This window comes from Fulmarus glacialis, unplaced genomic scaffold (assembly GCF_000690835.1).
Source record: "Fulmarus glacialis isolate BGI_N327 unplaced genomic scaffold, ASM69083v1 scaffold12718, whole genome shotgun sequence".
NCBI lineage: Eukaryota > Metazoa > Chordata > Aves > Procellariiformes > Procellariidae > Fulmarus > Fulmarus glacialis.
In genome coordinates, this window is record NW_009230205.1 from 49390 (window position 1) to 72006 (window position 22617).

The 22617-nt window shown below is 34.8% G+C and overlaps 1 protein-coding gene across 2 annotated transcripts in view; it reads right to left on the reverse strand.

Annotated features, from left to right (window-relative positions):
* Positions 1 to 22617, reverse strand: part of SCFD1 (sec1 family domain containing 1) — a 50028-nt gene that overhangs the window by 11369 nt on the left and 16042 nt on the right. For both annotated transcript variants that reach the window (XM_009584138.1, XM_009584139.1), the window contains 10 exons: positions 22163 to 22302; positions 21638 to 21728; positions 21212 to 21285; positions 18821 to 18902; positions 11623 to 11719; positions 7689 to 7759; positions 6686 to 6765; positions 6059 to 6121; positions 4948 to 5023; positions 2693 to 2746 (listed from right to left, as the gene is read on the reverse strand). In XM_009584138.1, the coding sequence (XP_009582433.1) occupies positions 2693 to 2746; positions 4948 to 5023; positions 6059 to 6121; positions 6686 to 6765; positions 7689 to 7759; positions 11623 to 11719; positions 18821 to 18902; positions 21212 to 21285; positions 21638 to 21728; positions 22163 to 22302 (828 nt within the window). The remainder of the gene's footprint in view (positions 1 to 2692; positions 2747 to 4947; positions 5024 to 6058; positions 6122 to 6685; positions 6766 to 7688; positions 7760 to 11622; positions 11720 to 18820; positions 18903 to 21211; positions 21286 to 21637; positions 21729 to 22162; positions 22303 to 22617) is intronic.

Genomic DNA, 22617 nt, shown 5'->3' on the forward strand with positions numbered 1-22617 from the left:
GCAGTGAAAAAAACCCTACTAGATTTTATTTGCTCTAAGAAATAGCTAATCTGCCAATAAAAACAACTGAATAGCAGTTTCCTTACACAGGTGGTCAATTTCATATCTATGGGTTAAAATTTGTGTACACTTGACAACATGATTTTTTTTGTGTTGGGAAGATTTAAGATTTTAATCAATCTCTATTTAGCAATACCAAAACAAAGCAACTATGTTATTAGATTTATGGACAGAACATTCCTTTATGAAAACATAATCCCAAAAGCAATTGCTTAAAATCTGCTTCGACCAATAAATGTTACTATAAAAAAACCACAAGTAACGGATTACTTTAAGTTCATGAATGAATGTTTCTGAATAAATATTTCAAGAAAAAGTGTAACTATAGTTAAACAATCTAGACAAATTTAAAAAATTACAGGATGGTATTATTGCTCATAAGAACTGTTCTATCTGTTCCTGCTTCTGAAAAACTTGGAAAGCACAGGTGTAGACTCCTTTGTCCTTCCTGGTAGCTTTTGCCCTTGTGAGACAGAAGAAGCAGCAGGGACAAGTAACACACAAAGTGATTTACAGACAACCCTACAGAGTCTTGCACAGCATATAATTCTGAATAGGTTTAAAATTTCAACTGACAATAATAATTGCGAATGTTGGTGGTACAAGTTGTACATTTCATATATTTACTTTATTGTTGCATTTTATATTTAGAAAATAATTTAAATTATTTACATTCATTGTAATAATTGTTTGACTTCTCAATTATCTGTTTTAATCTTGCATTATAACTTTTATCTGTATGTACGTTTCATACACTGATCACCGTGGTTAGTAAGATTCAATGAACTATAAAGGAGTTTTTTTCTGTGTTGTGGAAAAAAAAAAAATCTTAAGTTTTTTTTTCCCTCCCTTTGTATTTTGCCTGCAGTGCAACAATTTTCTATTCCAGGGAATAGAAAAGGACCTCAAACATCAGAAGATGAACAGAGGCCACAGTGGTGTGTGCATTTCTATGCATTGTCCTTTTCCAGATACAATCTCACTTCTGTTGATGGTACAGCAAGTCTAAACATATTCCACAATGATTCCCTGGCTTGCTTCTGTTAGCTGAAACTTACTCAAAAAGTCGCCGTCAATTTTCCTGCAGGTTAGGAGAACCATTCTTTAGGGCTTGCCTGGTCTCTTGCCTGACTTGAAAAGTAGGACTCCCTGCTTTGGGCCATGAATTCCAGTCTCTGACATGGCAGTGAAACATGAAGCTGCTGTCTGACAGACTGGCTCAATCTCTGTTTTTTCAAGTGAGAAGATCAATGTTTTCTCCAAACTATCAAAGTGATCGTGGCTATCTCCTACTAAGTCAAATGTGACAATATCAAGTCATCAAAAAAAACCCGTATGACTTGTAAACTTTTCCAAATAAATTCCTAAACTCGTAGCCTGAGGAAGCTGATGTTTATTCAAAAACAAATTGTTTCATTTTTCACCTACTTGTAAGTTATCTGTGGTTTTTAATTTCAGCTTTCTGTATTAAGTGTTCTGAGTGACCTCTACTGGTTGACTAGACAAAATTAGCCCTGTACATCTTTTCCAAGTCCTGCAAATAGGGACAACTATCCACTGCCACTGAAAACAGTGTCAATTTCTTTGTTCATAAAGAGAAAGCAAATTTTCTGCTAACAATCATGACGTATATTATCTATGAAGTACAGTTTAAGAAAAGACAGGATTACTTGCATGTTGATCATTTTCATATTTTACCATTATTTATATCCCTTTACATATAGTTAATACCTGAAGGTGAAAGTGGACTAAGAAGAATGTTTTAAATCTACTAACCAGTGTGAGATACTACAATTGTACCTCTCTGTCTGACGCTGATGCCATTAAAACAGGAAGACTGATACGATGTGGCAAACATATTAAAGCTTTCTAAATGACTTTTAACAGGTGATTTTTTCAGAACAAGTTTGTGCACAGGATGGTCATATGTAAGAGTTCTGAAGAAATGAAATACATAGCATGAAAAAAAGACTGCTTTGACTATACACTATGTATAAAAAGACTTAGGGCTATTTTTAGCTGTAAATTCTAGCAAGTGTCTTGACTATATAGCTAACATTTAAGCGTTTCAAAAGTTTGTAACTTATGTAAGCCTGAGTAAATCTTCACAGAAACAAGGGGAAAGGAGGACTTTTCTGACACAAAACCAACTCTGCTTGCAAACTGAAAGACTGCATGAGTACTAAAATATTTTCCTCTAAATAACAAAGCTTCAAAGACGTAGGAAACAAAATTTTCTTAACATACCTCTCTGTAACTACTTTACTTCTGAAATTGCGCTCTTAAAAAAAAAAATCACCTTGATGCAAAGAACATTTCAGCCCACAGTTTAACTTTTAGAAGTTTAGGAGCAACAGAAACTCAGTATAGCACACGAGTAATAGAAGCTCAGAATAAAAAAAACCCTCAAAAACACTAGTTCCAATGAGACACAATAAATTGTCATTGTTTAGAAATTATTTTTATGCAAAAAATCTTACGAAATAGTTATGAAAATGGTTCTATTCTTGAGATACTGCATGATCAGATTTAACTGCATTATCATGAAAAAAATAGTCATGGCATATTACATATCACAGCCTCAAGATTTCATTTGTTCCACCTCTTTCCATGTGAAGGCAGTTATACTCACAGGGTTTGACTTCATCTCCATAAGGTTGTCCAATATACGTGTGACTGGTAGATTCTGTAAAACGTAATGTGAAATTAATGGAATGCTGAAATGCTTACTAAGAATTATTCACAGGCACACTGTTATTTACGGACTAGTTCACAGAGCATTGAAATACTACTTTAAATAGTTTTCCTCTTATATTTTGTAAAGGTTGAGCATTTTTATCATCACCTAAATTATCTTTCTGTACAGAAAATGCAAACATCTGAGGAACATCTAGCTAGGGGATGAACAGAAAGTGCAAGAAAAGTGTGAAGATAGGAACAGAGTTGTATTTAGGTATTACCAATATATGCAGACACGTGATGATGTATGAATTCTTATTAAAAAAATACTCTGCAGTTTAAGGAAAGACTTTTAAAGCTGAAGATTAGAATTAAGGGCATGATTCTAAAAAAGAACTAATGTTGTCAATGAACTAGGTAAAAAAAGCAATCCTGGCAACAAATATTTGAATAAACTGGAAAGGAATAAACTGAGGTGAGATTCAAGATGTCTTTTCCTTATTGAAGATGGGAAATGTTAGCTTGGACAAAAGATCAGAAGTATTAAACAGTCAAACCACTTTAGCTATAATAAACGGAGGGAGAGTTTACATCGCAATGGAATTGGAAACATGTCTTGTTGACAGAATATCTCAAAAAAGGACATTCCAAAGGATGATCTACAAATAGCACTGAAAGACGCTTAGTAAAAAACCAATGTAAATCCCCGAATGACCGAATGAGAAATAAAAAATTAACTTTAATACATCAAGCTTAAAAATATGAGGAAGAACAGCATTTTATTTGGCTACCCCAAAACACCTGGAGAAGAAATTTAAAGCCAGAAAAAAAATATCCTGAAAACATCGGCATTGTGGCTTCTTACTCACTCAGAACCCAAAACAAAGCAAGCCATTTTGTCAAGAATAATACTACCTTTTTAAAGCCACACATGTTAAAAGAAATGACAAAATGTTTAATACAAGAAGAATAGGAAGTCTCATTTAGAATATAATTATTATCTATTGTTACAAGTAACAGTTTATCTGAAGATCTCTCTATAAAATATAACATACAGGCAAGCTGCATATTTGAAACAGTTTCTTCAACTCTATTTCATGACATATCACTGCTTTGTAACTGTGCAATGCAACTTATCATATCTAGTCATAGTGAAACTCCTGCAGAATTAATTTCATTGTGATAAATGTGTCAGAAATAATTTTTTAAAACTTTTATGTGATAGCTGATACTTTTCATGCATAAATTATGTCTATAACAGGATGACTAAAGAAACAACGGCTATGATAAGATTAACTGTGTCAAAAAGATGCACATTTAATTAGAGGTAAGATTTCATTTTATTTAGTTCTGTATGCTGTATTTCTAAATTAAATTCTGATTCTTCCACTAAGATTTGTAATATGATGAATGATCTCTTTCTTATAAATGTTGATGTCAAAATATTACAGAATTAAGTTATTTAACTGTAAATATTTATTTATTGCCATCTGACGAAAGCGCATATTGGAGAAAATAATGCGTTCTCTACAGGGAAGCAGGTTTCTGGGAACCTCAATTCAAAATTTCAGCTACAACAATTTATACAACCAGTGCCTTTTTTTTGTTGTTTGTTTTCTTTTGGAGGATGTACATTGAAATGCATGCAAGTTATACTGAGAAATATTTTCTAAAGTTAAGTGAATATTTGAAGGTGGCCATGTCATTATAAACACACTTTGATTTTCTAGCACATTTCAAGATTATCGTTGCTGTACATTACTTACGTGGGAAAACTAGAAATGCTTGAATTGTAACTGAACAGAGAATGAACACTTTCATCTTTGAATCACTCTGGAACAGATGCATTTAACACATGCTGTTCTAAGTAAAGACACGGAGGGGGTTTTTTGTTTATGAAGGTCTAGTTTATTTTGAGTATTGCACAGCTGCTCTTTTTATAATGCTGAAATCAGTCTTAATCGCACATACTGGAATCTAATTCCTTACAAATGGAGGTATTCAAAGAAAATTTGAACATTATTCGTTACTTGTCTAAAAACTGGAAGCTACAAAATGATAGATCTATCCACCAGCAGAGGTTGATGTTTGTTTTTTTACTGTACAACTAATTTTATTAATAACATAGAGGGACTGAAAGTTGTTTTTTCTAAATGTTCACAATGCTCATGTGATAGACCGTTTTTTTTAATTGGTTTTTAAACTTACTTGTTGCTTCAGTACCAAGTTCTTCACTCCTTCCATTACAAACTGTGATCCTGTATTCATAACCCGTGAAAACAGACTGAAAAACAAAATAAAGATGATGTGCAAGACCTTCTTTTTTTAATTTGCATTCTTAAGCTTTATGCTAACATCCAATTCCCATTAAAGTTGATGGGACTTAAGTACTAAGTCATTCAATTTGTCATGAAATACATTCTTCAAACCACACGGCAACCAAGTGTATGGGAATACACCTATAATCTAGCAGTTAGATCCTCACCTATCAATAGGAGTCTTGAGTTCTAGTCCTTAATCCATTGAACAGTTTATTTTACAACTTCAGTAATGCAAGGATTTGAGTGCTCCATTCAAGTGGGTGTCCTAATCACCAGAGTTAACACAGTGTCTCCAACCAACCAAACAGTAATTTTTCCAAGTGAGACAGCACTGGAATTCTCTCTAACCATACTGTGCCACAGTTTCCTTACGACAGTGACAGTGCATTCCTGAAAATAAAGTTTGTAGTGAGGATTCAAATCCTCTCAAGCATGGAAAGACCCTAGTCCCATATCCTGTATGGGATATATGTACCCTTAGCACAGTCATTTTTCTTTCTTTTCATGTCTTGAAATAAATAACTACACCTTTCAACGAGCAGACAAGACACCTAGTCCAGGATATCCTAATGAAAAAGCAGTGTGTTCTTGCATCCCTGACAGTCTCCAAGCCCTGGAAAGAACCAGTTTTGAATACACAGGGCTGTTCTTATCTTCTGCCATTGACTAAATAAGGCTCAAAATGATGGCTGTCATATATCCATCCCCTGGTGCCGAATTCGTCTCCTATGAGAGCCTGTACATATAATGTGCAAGTGCAGACATCACTATATTAAGTTACTTTGTGGATTTAGTCACAGTTTGTTTTATTTTCCTGTGTGTAAGTCCTATGCACTGTTAAAGGGAAATGAATGCTTGTAATTGTCTGTAACTTAAAACTTTTTACAAACGAGAAAATGTTTTATTCTGGGCCTTGTATAGCACTAATCACACTTTCAGTACTACTAAAATAAGCTAAAAGAACCCAAAGGCTTACAGAAAATTAATCAAAAGCATACCCCAAAGGTTTAGGCGTAGTGTTTCCATAGCTGGTTGGAGCTGAAGCCATCTTAGTGAAAGCCCTGTGAAAGCAGGGATAGAAATCAAATGCTTATCTCATGGCACATACTGCTATACAATGTTCCACTCTGGTCATCTGAAAGTGAAAAAACCTTCTGCTTCTCAAACTCTTTCAGGAAGTAACTATTTATTACATGCATCCCTCTTGTTTAGAAATACAATAGTTAAGGAACTGAAAGGAATTAGATTTTATACTTAAAAGACAAAGACTTTATTTTGATACCATGTAAAACTAGAGTAACTGATGGCCCTTTGGTACGAACCAAAAAAATTTGGAGTCTGAACTAGCACAACTTTTCATTTAATTCAGTAAGTTGTTTCTGTCTTGGATCATTAAGTACACTGCTATGTGTCACGTTCAATAGTGTTCTGGTGTTACTGGAGTTTAGTTTTAAAATAAGATTTGCTTGTATTACCATAACAATGACAGCAAAAAATGCCAGAATGAATGTTTAAGGATAATTTACGGTGTGTGAGAAGTAACACATAATTCTTTGATAACAACGCTGAGTTCTGTAAAATTACCCAGTTATAGCCTCACATAGCAGAAAAAAGAAATTACTTACTTCCACTGTTTTATGTAGCTCAAAGGAGCAAGATTACAACCTGCATCCATCAACGCTTTTTTATACTGCTCCAAATCAACCTGAAATTATGAAGTGGAGAATTGCAAAAGGTTGAAACTACTCTTAACTCTTTTTATGTGGAAAGACAAGATATTCTTACCTAAATATTAAATAAGCAATGTAAAGTTATAGCATTAACCAAAGTTAAAAAGTAATTATAAGTCTTAATCCCATCTCCTACCAAGTATGAAAATATAACTTAAAATGCAATTTGCTATGAGTAGCTCTCATTAAACTTAACAGTATTTGTGGAATTAAATCCTGTGCACTTTCAGATATGGGAAGTCTTTTATATCAGCATCTTTAAAAAACCTGACAGAATACTGGTTTCTGTAAAATGTTACAACAGCAAATAATAAAAATTAAGAGGAGTTAATACACATTTATAAAAATACTTTCTCTTCGCCTAACCCAACATATTTTTTCTACCACGTAATATTTCTACAGAATAAAAATCTTCCTTGAAATTAATCATCATAAGTTCAAAAGAAATATTAAGAAATTGTTCCCTGAATTATTCAGATATTGGCACAAGAAGCATTTCTCCTTTATTCATCTGCTAGTCAACTCACACAATTATTCTGCAATATGAAAGGACAGAGTGAAAAGAGTCATATTAACATTTTGTTTGATCTACTTCTATTGAGCAGTCGAGCAGACTAATAGAAAGTATGCCAAGATGTGTCTTGCAGTAACTCTGAACTAAATATTTCAGAAGATAATCTGCCATCTTACTAGTCATTCATATCCTTCGAAATGGTGGCTAAAGCTTTGTGAGCAGATTCCTGATAATACTATAAAATTTATTTAAAGTTTTAATATTTCCTGGGCATTTCATACTTCGCTGCAAAGAGAAGCAGAAATACCTATTTAGTGCTGAAACGATACAGAAAAATCCTGTGTGGTAGAATTTGGTGTTGGAAGCTGTAAAGAACATACATACCTCTGAAGGTGCCTGAGCTGAGCTTATGTAATAGATAAGAAATAATCGCATTTTGTCTTCAGGAGTTCCTGCTACAGTGAAAAAAAAGAAAATAAACTAAACCCCTACAATTGTAACTATCTTAATTGCTCTTCAGTAATAATATATATGTACATTCAGACCTTTAGTTATGACAATAATTGTTATCTATAACCATGACCTTGTTCAGTGGATAAAATGGTAGAAAGATATTTAGCAATTTTATTAAAACTTAGCCTGGCTCACTGTTTCTGGAAGTTTACTTACACTTCCCCCTTTTGCTTGTAGTGAATGTGATTCTTCAAATAACATACTAAATAAGTTATGAAGTGGCATTATGTCATATTTTATGCGGGGACTGCAAGCATTAGCAGGGAGTAGATCCATGAAAGAGGAGACTAAAGAAAAATCATAAAAGTAAAAGCCACAGCACACTATTTTTTAGCTCTACAATTTGTTTATGCAGCTCTATGGTACTGAAACACTTGAGGGCTGCAAAAGCACTTATGTGAACTTTTGGTCAGGAAAAAAATCCTGAACTTCCAGCTTGACTTCAGGAAGGATTTCACCTCCTGAATCATCTTTTGTCAGACCGTTTCTTGGAGAAAAACACCACTACAAATTCTTGGGGGGCATTATCAATGGCAATCAAAATTCATCTCCACCAGATCAAAAAGATGATGTGGCCATCCCTGTGTTACTTAAAATATAACCTCCGATAGTGGATTTTGAACACCATCTACTTTTTTTCTAGAAGAGGATCACTATTAGTAAAGACCATAGTTTCAAATGAAGATTTCAGATGTACAACTTCTCAAAACAAACATTTCAAATTCACAATCCAATACTTCATTAAAAAAGCTTAATACCCTTAGATACGGTACAGTATTTTATAAAAATGCACTTTCTTGTACTTGTGGGTAAGAAAAAAGAGAATTTTTTCTGTTTTTTTGTTTTGGGTTTTTTTCCCCCTCTATGGAAGGTAGATCATGTCAGCAGGGGATCATCTAATGTAATCTGCAGCTTTTGTTTATATGTAACCATATATTTAGTTTGGCAGAAGTTAAGAGTAAGCACTGTCATGATGAACGTTTATGATGTGGTACAATTTTTTCTGGGAAATAAGTTTTATTAACCTTTACCAAATACCAGTAAGCCAGAAGATCAAGAACTGAAGAGACTGTATCATCTAAACCAAAAGTCAGCTTTCAAGGTAGACATCCACTTGGAGTTTGCTTCAGTAAAAAAAGCACTTAAACATTCTAAATGTAAGTGTAACTGACTCTGGTTTCTGTAACTGACTTGGAAACTTGGTTTCCAGTTTGCCAGTTTATAGCTTGTTTCAGTACTTTGCGGATCACAAAGTTTCAGTTTCAACTGGAATCCGCAGGCATTTCCATAGCATTTCCCTTGCTGGGCCTATTCACCATGTCTACAAAACTCCTAGAAGGTTTGTGTTCACAGGAGTGTAAGTGGTCTCACTTACACGAGTGTAAGTGATATTTTGTCTTACTAAAAGATAATAAATTTAAAAAAAAAAACCCAAAACTGTGATTGTATTGTGTACGCTTTACTAAATCTTAGGAAAACCACTTTGTTTGGCAAGAGTACCGTACTCTTGACATACTACTGATGTAAATCATAGCTGTGATAAACAGCTGTTAGACCCAGGTCAGTTGCCTGTAAAATGTTCACAATTTTTTCCTAGGCTATGGTCTGCAACAGCATAGAGAGGGAGAGTGCTAAGTGTTCTCAAGAAAATTTAACTTGGTAAACCTAAACCAGAACAATTTTATTTTCCACTCAAAATCCAGCAGGCAGCCTTTAGGGCTACTGATTAACTACTAGAGCAAAGCAAAACCAGTAACTCCCGTTTTATCAGGACTCCAGGATATAATAATATCCACTGAACTGGGGGCAGCTAATAGCCCTGAGTGGTAGATTAGTAGTAAGAAATGGGAGGCTGAAGCCTGAAGCTGTTAAGTGGTCAAGTCTATGAGCATTTGTGAAGAGCTCTGCAGATATCATTGTCCACAATGATATCCCCACTGATAATGCAAACAAGTAGTTCACCACTGAAAGCAGTGAAGACTTGATGCATTATTCTTTCAAAATGTTTTCTGCTGGTATTTCTCAGTGACTCACACAATAGGAAGCTGGCCAGTTTTACAAGATAGAATGCCTGGAAATAGTCTCCATGATTTAACTTAAATCCTTTTGTTATATAAACTTATCTTAAACTTAGGCAATGCATATGAAATGCTAACATGCTACTGTGAACCCCTGAATAGCTACTGTGAACCCCTGAATACCTAGCTTATGAAGGAAAACTAGCTTGGAAATCTAATCTTTCTCTTGCTATAAACCCAGTAACTTTGCTAACAGGAATGTTAATTTGATACATCAGGCTTGGGAAACAATTTGCTTTATACTGCAATCTAAAAAAGCATGGAAAATGTGGATTCAGGTAAAAAGTAATTGATCCAGTAGGAAATACTAGCAAGCATAATAATTTGTTTTCATATCTAAGTTCATGCAAACATAAAAGCTGAAATCAAAATAGTACATGAACAGTTAATTCTGAACATGGAAAAGGACTGGTTTGTATCGACGCTTAATAAAAGTACAGATTATACATATTCTTATTAGCTTCATATTAACAATGAATGTCTGTATTGAATTACAGATTGATGCCTGACATTAGATTTTCTGAAAGTCTGTTAGTTTCTAGACTTGATCCAATCTGAGATCTGTAAAATTTTAGTTCAGACTTCTACCAACCGTGTACTATTTCTGCTACTGCCTTTTGATTCTATAGCACAGACACTAATAAAAGATTTTTTTAAAAAGTCAGCAGGATTTATATATACTCTTTCTATAAACATGAATCATTATGCAAACTCCAAGCAGACATTATGTCCAGTATGTAGCTACAAGACTACACACATAAGCATGCAGTAACAAAACATTTTCTTAAAGAGCATACTGGGAAAAGAGCAGGAACCCTGGGTCTCTGAAGGCTCGAGGTTTGCCAATATGCAGCCATGCCAGTGGTCATAACTTAAGTTTTACAATCTTGCTCTGCAGGTGATTTTGTTCCAGCCAACTGGTATCAGATCATACTGAAATCCGTCAGAGGGTTGTGACATACCTCAGGTTGTGAGAGGTTGAAACGAGAGTTGATGCTATGATACTGTGAAAAGCTGAGACCCGTTCTGGTCTCAATCTTTTACAGAAAGACCCGTAGTGACTCCTGCTAATAGGGAATCTGAGTATCACCCAGTCTGTAAAGCTTTGTTATGTATGAACCATATATGAAACAGAAGCTGGGATGCACTGCTCTTAGACAATGAAAACAGACATGCCACAGCTGGGTCAAGGCATGCAAAACTTCAGGTGAGTCTCTCAGTGAACTGTCCAATTTACGTCTTGCTTCCCTTCTGTCCATCTTCTGCCATCCATCTTTCTCCTCACACAAGCGAGAGCTACCTACATTACAACCCCTTGACTTAACCAAATTCTATGAAGTGCCCTTTTTCATTCTGTTTGTGAGGTATGCGTGTGTTCTAAAACATGCAGTAGGATTCTAAAGAATCATTATTGTTCAGACCACACAATTCCATGCTATACTAATAAATACTGGAGAAGCACAAAAGTTAAAATATTTTGACCTTCAGAAACAAAGAGTTAGGAAAGGATTTTAGTAGAGCTGCAAAAGTTGCCAGTATTTTGGATATTACTCAACTGAAATACTAAACTCTCCAGACTGCTACTAAAAATCAATAAAAAGCTGTTTTCTTTACAAGTCTTGCAGAGCTTGCACATAAGCTCTTTACCAACCCTGAAGTCCCAACAATTACAGATTCATTATGTATCTTAACAAATTTTATACCAAGTTCAGATTTAAAGTACTCACCATCTGGGTCAGAAATCATGTCCAGAAGAGATTTATCCAGAGTGGATTTGCTCATTATTTTTTCCTCATATTCAAAATACACATCCAGCTTTCGACTCTGTTTAAGAGTAAGTGTTAGGGTTAACATCTTAACACTGTGAAAGAATATTTATTTCCTCTTTAAAAAGGTATATAGTTTTAGTTAACAAGACTGCTTTTAAAAATTTATTTAAAGTAAATTATCAGTAAAAATAACTAATGCTTGCATTATAATATGCTTTTATTAACTCTCAGAAAATTGATGCTTATGTAATTCTCATATTAAAAGTGAAAATGCAAGTTAAGCAAGGGATGTCTGACATGCAAATATTAAACTGGAAGAGGAGCTTTGTTTTTAACTACAGTTTTGCCATAGCTGAAAACTACATGCCATCATACTAGTGTTATGCTGTAATAGGAAAAAATAACGTTCAAGTGAACCTCAAGTCTCTCAGCCAACAAGGCAATTACTTAATGCAGATAAATGTGGGAAATTCCTAAATACATTAAGGCATCATCCCAGAGAAAAGTTGGCAACTGCCAACTTGGGCTGGTACCGAAATAACTACCCTCAGATCAAAGGCTTGCAATAATTCATTCACACCAAAGATGGAGGACTTCATAATTAGATTATCTTACTAACACTGGAAAAGAAGTCTCTCATTACACAATGACACACGTAAATCAAGTTGTGAAAATCCTTTTTTAGGGAGGATGGCACAGGGACTGCACAAAATTAATGCAGCAAAAGCTTTATGGAAGACATCACACAGTCATGCAACTAATGACTGCATTGCAATACACCTGCACAAACAGCCAAGCTTTGCACTTCTCGACCATCATACCATGAACTTACAATTTGAAGACAGAAAAATGCATTCAAAAACTTATTTAAAAAAATTCCATTACATCACAGATCATTATGAGCATTTGAACATTAAAATGTAGCACCACAACAAATGCTACAACTACTCAGCTTACAAAACCTTAGTATCTGGTAACTAACTAAATCTTGGTGTCTGGACACATTCAGCTCTGTATTGGCTCAAAGAGGAGACCAGCAGAGTGGATCTCCATCTCGTTGCCTTGGAAGTGTTTCAGCTCCACATCATACCCGTTGGGAGATTGAAATGATATTGCCAGAGTGAGGCAAGAGTCACCGGGGTTTTTCTTGGGTTAAGAGATTCAGGAAATTTTGCCTGATAATGCCGAGGCATGCAAAACTGCTATGGCCCCTTCTAACCCAGTGCAGTAGTTGTTGTAACGACTGCAACATAAAAGCTTCAGAAGTCTGGTTTTCACCAGAAATTTTTGAATTCTACTAAAATTATTCCTGAGATCACAAATAAGGAAATGGAATTTTAAAAAACAGTTATTTCACCACTCCCCCCAAAAAAGGAAAAAAAAAAAAGAAGGAAAAAAAAAGGTACTTCTCTAGCCTAAGGATATTAGGGTAGTTCACCTTCTGAGTATTGTAAGTTCATCAAAAAAGAGCTGGAGATGAGAATACAAAATAAAAGAAGAGGTTAAGTCAGAGGAATATTTTAATATCGAAAGCCTTTGGCAATCAGCTTATGATGCAGGTAGCTATGTAACACTTCTATTTCTCATTCACCATCTACTGAACTCATTGAGAAGAGCAGTTACTTGCAGAACAGCAACTTAATTTAAAGTCTTTGTGGAAGCTTGTAATTACAGCTTATAAAGTAAATTACCATGAAGAGTGCTCAAAAAATGACCACTCGCTACTTTTAGGAGCAGAAGGATGTCTTCTGTTGTTTGTTATAGTGACTACGACTACATATAAGGTGTACGAAGTGACAAAAAAAAATAGCTAGAGCTTCTTTCAAGCTATATTTACCTTGAGCTCATGTTAGAAGAGTAGTCACAGCCAAATTTTGGTAGTTATGCTACTATAAAACCTTGGATTAATCCTGTAGTTAGCTAAAGTTAAAGTGATTAATAGCAGTTATGTTACACTAGTTTAAAGTCTGAATACAACTGAACTATCAGCCTTTTTCCAAGTCCTTACTTCAGATGCAATTTGGTATCCAGCATGTCAGACATGTTCTGACTTCAATTCTACAACACCTTGGAGACTATCTGCGTTATAGTTTCCTTAACTCTCTCTAGAGAGATAAAACAATTGCAAAGAAACTACTACTATTTTTCTAGTCTTTCCATTATATTCACTTGCTTTCTGTGTTTTAACTACATTTGTATCTCCTTACATGGAGCTAAATTCAATGTTTTTAAGTTTAAAATGTTTTCCCCAGACAAAAGGCATCCAACAAACAAAGGATTGTCTTGAAATGTGGAAACTTAATCTTATTAAAATAAATATATTATTGTTGAATTTGGCAATGCCCATATTATCTTAGCTGGTGATCTGTTTAAGACAAATTTATTCAGATGGCATGTAAAAATGTAGAACATAAAAAAAAGATTCACTAATTCACTATATTTGCTTACAGATCAACTTTTAAATAAAATTATGTAATTCAAACATGAGATACTTTCAATTTTAAGAACAGATTTACAGTTGTTAACTTACTTGGAGCACAAACTAGGTAAAATTCTTCTCAGCCATGTGCAATTTTATGACTGTTTGACTAAGACTGCTGAAGAAAACAGACTAACCGCAGCAAAGAAAACTCACTGGTTGCATATATTTGCTATACTTTGAGCATAAACTGAAACATTAATGGTACATGTACACTCACTCTCTTCAAAAATTTTGGACAATTACTTTGAAGTGTGAACTTAGCACTCTTTGGGGGGAAAAAAACCCCCAAACTGAAAATTCTAAAACTTCAGGTCCTTTATTTCTATCCACAATAGGGATATCAGAGGTAAGCAGCAATATAAAATTTTCGACACTCTCTTTTTGACACAACAAAAGCACGAACTAAATAGATGGATCAATATGGTGAGTCTATTCAGCTGCTTCTTCACTAGATAACTAACGGAGGTTACTAGCAAAGATGCTAATTAGGGCAATATTTTTCTTATGCTGGTTCACTAGGAATTAGCCGGACACCTAATGAAATTTCATACGGATTACTGAATAGCCTTAAACACTACTAGTTACCTTTTGACAGATTTCCCAGATACGCCACATCAATGACACAGTTACTTCCCGAAGAATCAACTTGTCTAAGAAATGCTGATAAGAAGCAGATGTCCCATTTTATTTAAATAACTGCAATTTTGCTCACTCAATGGCAAACTCACAGACATGCCAAGAGGAAAAGCTGGGGAATAGGAGCTAAACAATCCTGTAGATTCAATAAAAAAAGACAGCAAAAAAGAGGTTCTTATGGGTGCCAAACTGGCAAGCAAAGTGAAGAAAAATAGTAATAAAACCAATAATAAAATCAAGATGCATTTACATTTACAGTTATTCCTTCTCTGCCTCCTGCTCTTGATTTCCTACTACAACATTTTGTTCCACACCAATCTCATTCAGGACACCTTTCTGGCTGCCAATTCAGGGACAGGATCTGTATTGCAGTTAAAGCACTACACTTCAGCTTGCTTTGTCTTTTTTTTTTAAAAATATATTTGTGAAAGCTTTCAACTTAGCATCTTTAAAAACAAGCTGCTCGTAAGCCAAAACTTATTTCAGGGAAAATTACTGAAGCGCATGGGAATCTCTACCTGAGCACTGTACTCCAAAATGAACAGAAAATTCCTTCTTTTTTAATCAGAGAAGTGGAAGCAGGACTCATCGAAATCTCTTGGAGGGTTATTTTTGTAAGGACTTGTAGGAGGCTCTCCTATCCTCTTTACAGTACAAAGGTTCTTCCTTTTAGAGAGAGAGAGAGAGAGAGAACATGCAGAAGAGAAAAGAAATTTTCTAAGAAATTACTGGGAGGAATTTCTCAAAGATACTGACAGAAAACAACCAGAAATAACAGCCCCTAGAATGACTGAGGTTGGTCAGGTAATTCTAGTGTGCTCCTATCAAGAGGAAGAAAAACTCTGGGAGAAGGCTGAGAGTGGCAGCTACAGCCAGTTCCCTTTGACTGAATTGCACAGAATGATGCTGGAAAGGTCACTGTAAGTGAACACCGAAAAAGCTGTTATTTACTGGGAAGTAACTCAATTATCAGTTCTGGACTACAGAAAAACAGCCTGAACCACTGTGACATATATATTCCACAAACACACACTGTTTCCGTTCACATGGTAAGACAAAAACGTAACCTCATTTAAAACAGAGTAGTTAAAACAGTGGAATTTCTTTACAAAATATGAATTTGATAATTTGAAAGGCTATTGGCAATCCCAGTAATGGAATCATTCAAAGTATCAGGCCTTGAGATCAAGCAAAATCAGAGATACATAATAAGAAAATTATGGAGAAATTAAAAAAAAAACCCTAAACCAAACAAGTGTAAGTAATCTAAGACAGATAGTAATTCACAAAAAACCTGCCACTTAAATTCATATGTATAGAATTCTAGCAAGATGTTATCTAATCCATCCCCTCTCCCATTAATCATTTTAGAAAAGTGTACATGTACACTTTTTTATATGCCACAACTTAACATACTTCAGTAATCCTAGTATTCACATTAGAATGACATGCAAAAATAAGTATTACTTGAAACTCTAAAGCAGCTAGAAAGATATCCATAATTCTAGTCCTAAAACCGTTATCTGTTGGGTACAGTCCTTCAGTCACCAGCTTCTTCAGAGGAAAAACAATCAATGCAAAACAAGGATGCATTTGTTCTAAGCACTGACAATAAATACTTGATGGTTCACTTCGTGAAAAAAGTGATGCATTCTTTCCATTATTTCACTAAACACTTAGATATGCCAGAAAACTGCCAGGACCCCTGAGTATGTGATTAATTTCTGGTTTCCTCTTGCTGTGTCTTAGAAAATGATCCAAGAGAATGTGGAAAGCAGCTGTAAAGTGAACACCACAAGAAAAATTAAATTCACTTAGTATATCTAAAGCAGGTCTCGTACCATTCCTTGCACTGATTCTCATATATGTAGTGAAGAAAAATGCTCAAATACTTAATGTAGTAAAAAAACCATAAGGGACAATGCAAACATTCTATTTTGAAGTATGAATGTGCTTCCAGATTATTTTAAAAGTAAAAATACAGTAACCTGAAGAGCATGGTGCCTCACTAGCTCCTCATGACTGGGCACTTGCCAAAAAAAATTCTCCCTTATCCTAATCTGTTTGAATTATTTAACTGTATAGAAAACCTATTAACCACAGCCTCAAGGTGCCATCAGAATTTCTTTAAAAAGTACTGGCTGAGACATTGCCCTTTTCGCGAGTATTTTTGAGGAATCCATTAAGTAGCATATCATCCTGCACGTTAACATTCCACAGCTCAAGATAGAAAGATTCTTTTTGTAACACTGGAGAGTGAAAAGAGGGGAGAAAATGGACAGGACAAAGCAGTTGGAAGAAACTTTACATTCATTCAGTGAAAAGGCTTTAGTGTAGGTAAATTCCAACAGAAAAACAATGTGCTTCTGCATTGGTTTGAGTTTAACATAGTTTTCTAAATATCTAGAGATGAAGGAAGTGATTCTTTCTAAATCAAAAGAAAAGATGACACGGATGCACATATCACCAATATATTGAAGAAACTGCATGCCCATTTGTCTCACAATCTTCTTTAACAGCTATACAATAAGAAGGAGCCTGAGCACTTCGCAATACTAGAATTAAGAATCATTCATGGAGAAATGGATCACTCTTCCCTGGGAACTCTCTAATAGCAGGCTCCCTGTCAGAGAAGAGAGCCTAAGGGCTAGTAGAGTGCTGTAGCAGAGGGACTCTAAGGTAATTCCTTCCACCTCTAGGTAACAGAAAAGTGTGTCACTATCACCTACTGGAGAACGAACAAGCGCATCTGGCTCCAGTCCATTGCCAAGGGAACATTGGCAATCAAAACTGACGTTATTGCCATTCCACATCCTGATCTGAAACCTGGCTTCTGTCCAACAAATAATATATAAAATACTACTAGTGTAGGCCTGACACTACCCGCTCAGTATCTTTCTTAGAAAAGTGAATTTACAGATAAGGCATCAAATAAAATATCGACATTGTCAACGTCTGTATTTTTTTTTCAATGGTATTAATGTGCTGCTTTTAAATTACCAGATATGAAAATTGACATGCCTTATACTGCAAAAGCACGTAAACTAGCCCCTACAGTAATAAGCCAAACATAGAGACACACTTATATCTCTTCCCCAATTTTATAAATACGTAAAATTCATTTATTCACTAAAATTCAGAATGAATCCTTTGTTCATTTATAGTACTTAGTTTGAAAAAATTCAGTAGCAGTAATAATTGAGGACAGATCTTAGGCACTTTACAAATGTTAAAGTTAACTTCAAAACACATCGCCTTCCATGAGTTATAAATAGCATGGGGTAAAATTTTCCAACTACTGGTTTTCAGTGAGACTTGGTGCTTGAATCACTTTCAAAACCAGAATTTCAGTGTTTCTGAAAGCCTCATGTATAATTTCTGTTCTCATACTGTGAAAACAGATCCATCTTCCAAGTTATCCTAGTAGTAACTATGGTCTTCACTCGATACTGAAACCGCCTGCAAGTTCTCTGTTACAAGAGCAGCAGACTTAAACAGAAAAGAGGACAAACATCCTTCTGAAGTGCTTAAATTATGCACAGGACATCTAACACAGACCCTGCTGGAAAGACCAGTTCAGTAACTTGCATCATTATTGCCTCACCTCTATGTATCATTTTCGTTGGTGAACAGTAAACAGTACCCTTCTGATAAACACATACAGAACAGAAAATTGCTTAGACTGAAGTTGTAACTTGCCATGACACATCCCTGAAGTAAATGAAACACTTCCATCATAAACTTATTTTAGAAAGACTTCAACCCACAATAAAGGTTGTGGCCATCATACAAAAAAAGAGAGTATACTAATAAATTCTGATAAGAAAAAAATTGATAGCTTGCTTTGCTTTCCATGCAGAGGCATTCAAAATTCATTCCCTCTCACCCTCCAACACTAAGCAATGTTATACAGTGATTTCTGTAAAAGGCAGCACAACTGAGAAGGCTCACTTTCTTATCTTACTTCACCTGCTCAAATACATTTCTTCAGGTAAGGAGCACTACTGACAGAAAACTGAAGTTGGACAGCAATCATACCTTTATATGCTCCAAAACGGCTGTTGCAACATTTGTATGAAGATCAATGAGCCTCTTCTTTTCCAGAAGTTCTGGAAGAGAGCTGAAGAGATTAAATACAAACTAACCTGCTGAGTTGCACAGTTAGCTGAATTGTGTATTGTATTACAGTCAGTACAAAAAATTTATAGAATCATAGAACAGTTTGGGTTGGAAGGGATTAAAGATTATTAAATCTAAAATTATAGAATACAGTAGGATTGGAACTAAAAAATTACAAAGTATAGATGTAATGATTCTTATAACAGAGGACGTTATCCACATGTAATGTAGTAAAACAAGTTTTTACCTTGACTAGCAAAAAATACACATAACGTAGGTAATTTAATATTCCTATTGAAAGCTTGTGATCAACAACAGGTATATGCCCTGCTTACCTAAACAAACAATCTACTAGAATTATGGCTTATATAATCAACATTTAGTTCATGTCTGATACATGTAAAAGTGTCAACATCTGCCAAATAATAATATCTGTCAAATAATATAAAATAATGTCAAATAATTATCAAATAATATTAAATAATAATAGTATCTGTCAAATAAACACAGAACCTCTGGATGTCCTGGAATTTGTCACAGGTGCTTCTGCATAGAACACAATTCTCTATGCACGATTCATGACTGAAATCTTTTCTTTTGTGAAATGCGAAACTGAATGGTGAAGTTTACTTCGTAGAAAATTTGTTACTTAAGGTGTTGTGATCTGTATGATTTTCACTGCTGGCACTTGAGCATCACATGTATAAAAGACTTCTCAGGTTCTATACACTTCCACATCCAAAAGCACCCTGTGCAGTCAGTGTCTTAATAATAAGTGGATGAGAAGGCACTTAATGGCATTGACTGCATGTCCTGAAGAATCATGAAGTTAAGTAACCATACTTCCTTTCCTCCTTTAAGCAATTATAAATTCAATGTTATCTATGATGACTGGCATTAATGACCTTCCAGCTGGAAGGTGGTTAGTACTACCTTTGTAAAGCACTGCATTTAAAAAAAAAAAAAGAAAGAAAAAAGACAGGAAATCCTCTATGTTAGAACCTCTGGTTTTTAATTACTAACAGATATTCCAAAGTTTCCTAGAAATTGTAAAGCCTAAGCCAACTCTGAAGGGTGTCTTCTTCCTGCTAGCAGATGATGGACAACAAAATAGCAAAGCCTAGTCTAATTCTCCAGAAACATGCCTAAATGGAAGATCCTAATGGTATTTGGACTTCTCAGCATAATGCTAAAGATTAGAGCCGAAACACTGCAATAGGAGAGTTTACTCTCTATGTTACACACTTTTCTGAAGGGGATCAAGATTTTCCTTAACAATGCCAGATTATAGAAAACAGTCATATAGAAGCTAATTGAACAGTAAAACTTTCTGATGAAGCTTTAGTTGTATGATTTTATTTTTTTTGCTATCAGTTTAAAGCTTTTGATGCTTGTCACTTTCATACCTTGCTGCCTTGACCTGAAAACTAGCATATTGAGAAGTACAAAACTTTAAAACTTTATAGGGGGAGCTTGGAAACACATGCTCGCTTTTTTGAAACCGTCTGATCCATCACATATCCTTTGTAATTCCAATCAAATTCTAACCAGGCCATAGCATACAAAAAACTTTTGAAACTCACAAAGAGACAACCAACTAATGCAGACACATGCTGGATTTCACAGGACACTGGGCATATCATCCCATCTATCCTCAGAATAACTACAGTTCCCTCTTCCTTCTGATTGGGGTCTTAGCGAAAGGCAACAAACTGAACACCCCCCTTCTCCAAGGCCTCAGCGGAATGAAAAACAGACTTACAATGAGGAACAAGTTTAAATCTCAGACTTTCAGTGTCATCCATGGTGGCTAGGTCTCCAAAAGCAGGAAAGTAAATTTCCCATGCAGAGTTCTTAATGACTATAATCTTGCCAACAGATGTTATAGTAACTACAATAATCAAAATGTAATTAATTACACATTCTGCAAAGCAAGCAGATGCTTCAGGACGTGGACTTCACCAGTAATTTTTTTAAGGAAGGAATGCAGAGGTAGGTAATTGTGTTTTTCTGGTGGAAGAGTGTAAGCAAATCTATGATGCACTTAGATTATTCAGCTTTGCTGAGGAAACACTCCAAAGCCATGCGTAGAGGGCTCACATATACATGCTGTGGAAGTTACATGTGCAAGTACTTGTCTAGTACATTGCATTAAGCTTTGCAAGAATTATAAAGCATTTAAACTCTACTACTGAGCTGAACAGCCTACTTTTAAAGCTTTATTTCAAAGGATATTAAAAGTGAAATGACAGATAAGAATTAGAAATGGCCCCAAATTAATTAAACATTAATGCATTATTGATTACTTACCTGACAGCTGAAGTCAGCTTAGCTGTATTATCAGAAAGCATACTTATTGCTCCTTCATCCTCCCCTTCTATACCCTGGGTTTTGGGGAAGGGTTTGGAAAGAGGAGTAAAAATAGTCATAATAAATACAAAGATCACACATGCAAATACAGTCAGTACATTTAGAACCTATTTTCTCATAATGGTATTAATAACTATAAAACACTATCCAGACATTAGGGAAGGTATATAAATGTGACGCCAATAAATGCAAGAAATTGAACCTTCTCATGAAATATGGTACTTCTAGTCCTACTTTTAAGATTGTATTATGCCTAAAATTCAGCATGTGCTGATAATTTTTGTGTGTGAGGTGACGGAGTGGGCTAAGCATCTCTACAAGTCCTATTATGCTTTACATAAAGCACATATAGGTGATAAAACTTACCATGATACTTTTAAGTCTTTTGACTTCATCTTCTTGGGCTCTGTAGGATTCCAGTTCTTGCTGAACAGACTCAGCTACCTCTGGAAAAGGACTAATGCAATACTCTGCATTAGGCTCAGTTACATTGTTAAATTGAAGTTAAATTGAAGCACTAGAACCAGACAAGTTGCATGATCAAGATGATCATGAAAACGTTTTCAGAAATATCAATACACAAATCATGCAGCATATCAGATCAGTGAAAATAATGACATCTTACTACAGGTTTACTTAAACTTTCTAAGATATATTCACTGCTTTCAATATCTTTATATAATTTTGATAAGAACAATTTTGTGCTCTGTAACAAAAAGCTAATACACAATTAATATGAAAAATGAATATTGACACTGATCATTCCTTAAAAAAACCCCAAACTTTAAAAATATTTTCAAAGACGCTTAAAAATAGAACTACCATAATATGAAGAATACTTAGAATTCATATTTACTAAATTAATATAAACTCTGTACTTATACAGCTTACCTGCCCTTATGTTTCTGCCAGAATTTATCAGATGCAGTTAAATCATAGGACTTCTTATTTTTCTTCTTAGGTCTAGCACCTGCTGGAGAACTTTCCATTCCTGTTGATTCTTCCAAGTTAACTCTATTCAAATGGAAATCCTAAGAAAAGAGGAATCTTATGTAAATATTTGACAGTTTTTAATTATTTAATCAGTCTTTTATACTCGACCAATTATCTTCCACAATATTTTCTAAAAAACATTAACACAGCTATTTATTAGAATTTCATAAGAGGGCAAGAAACAGTTTACTAACTAACTAGATAATAACAACAGCAATGTAATGACTCCAAAATTACTCACACTTATTGAAAAAACACCAAACAAAGCAACAAATGTTAAGCAAAGACATCTGATTGTCTCACACGCAAGCAATATTCTGACACTGAACTCTCAACACTGTTTTCTGTAGGGA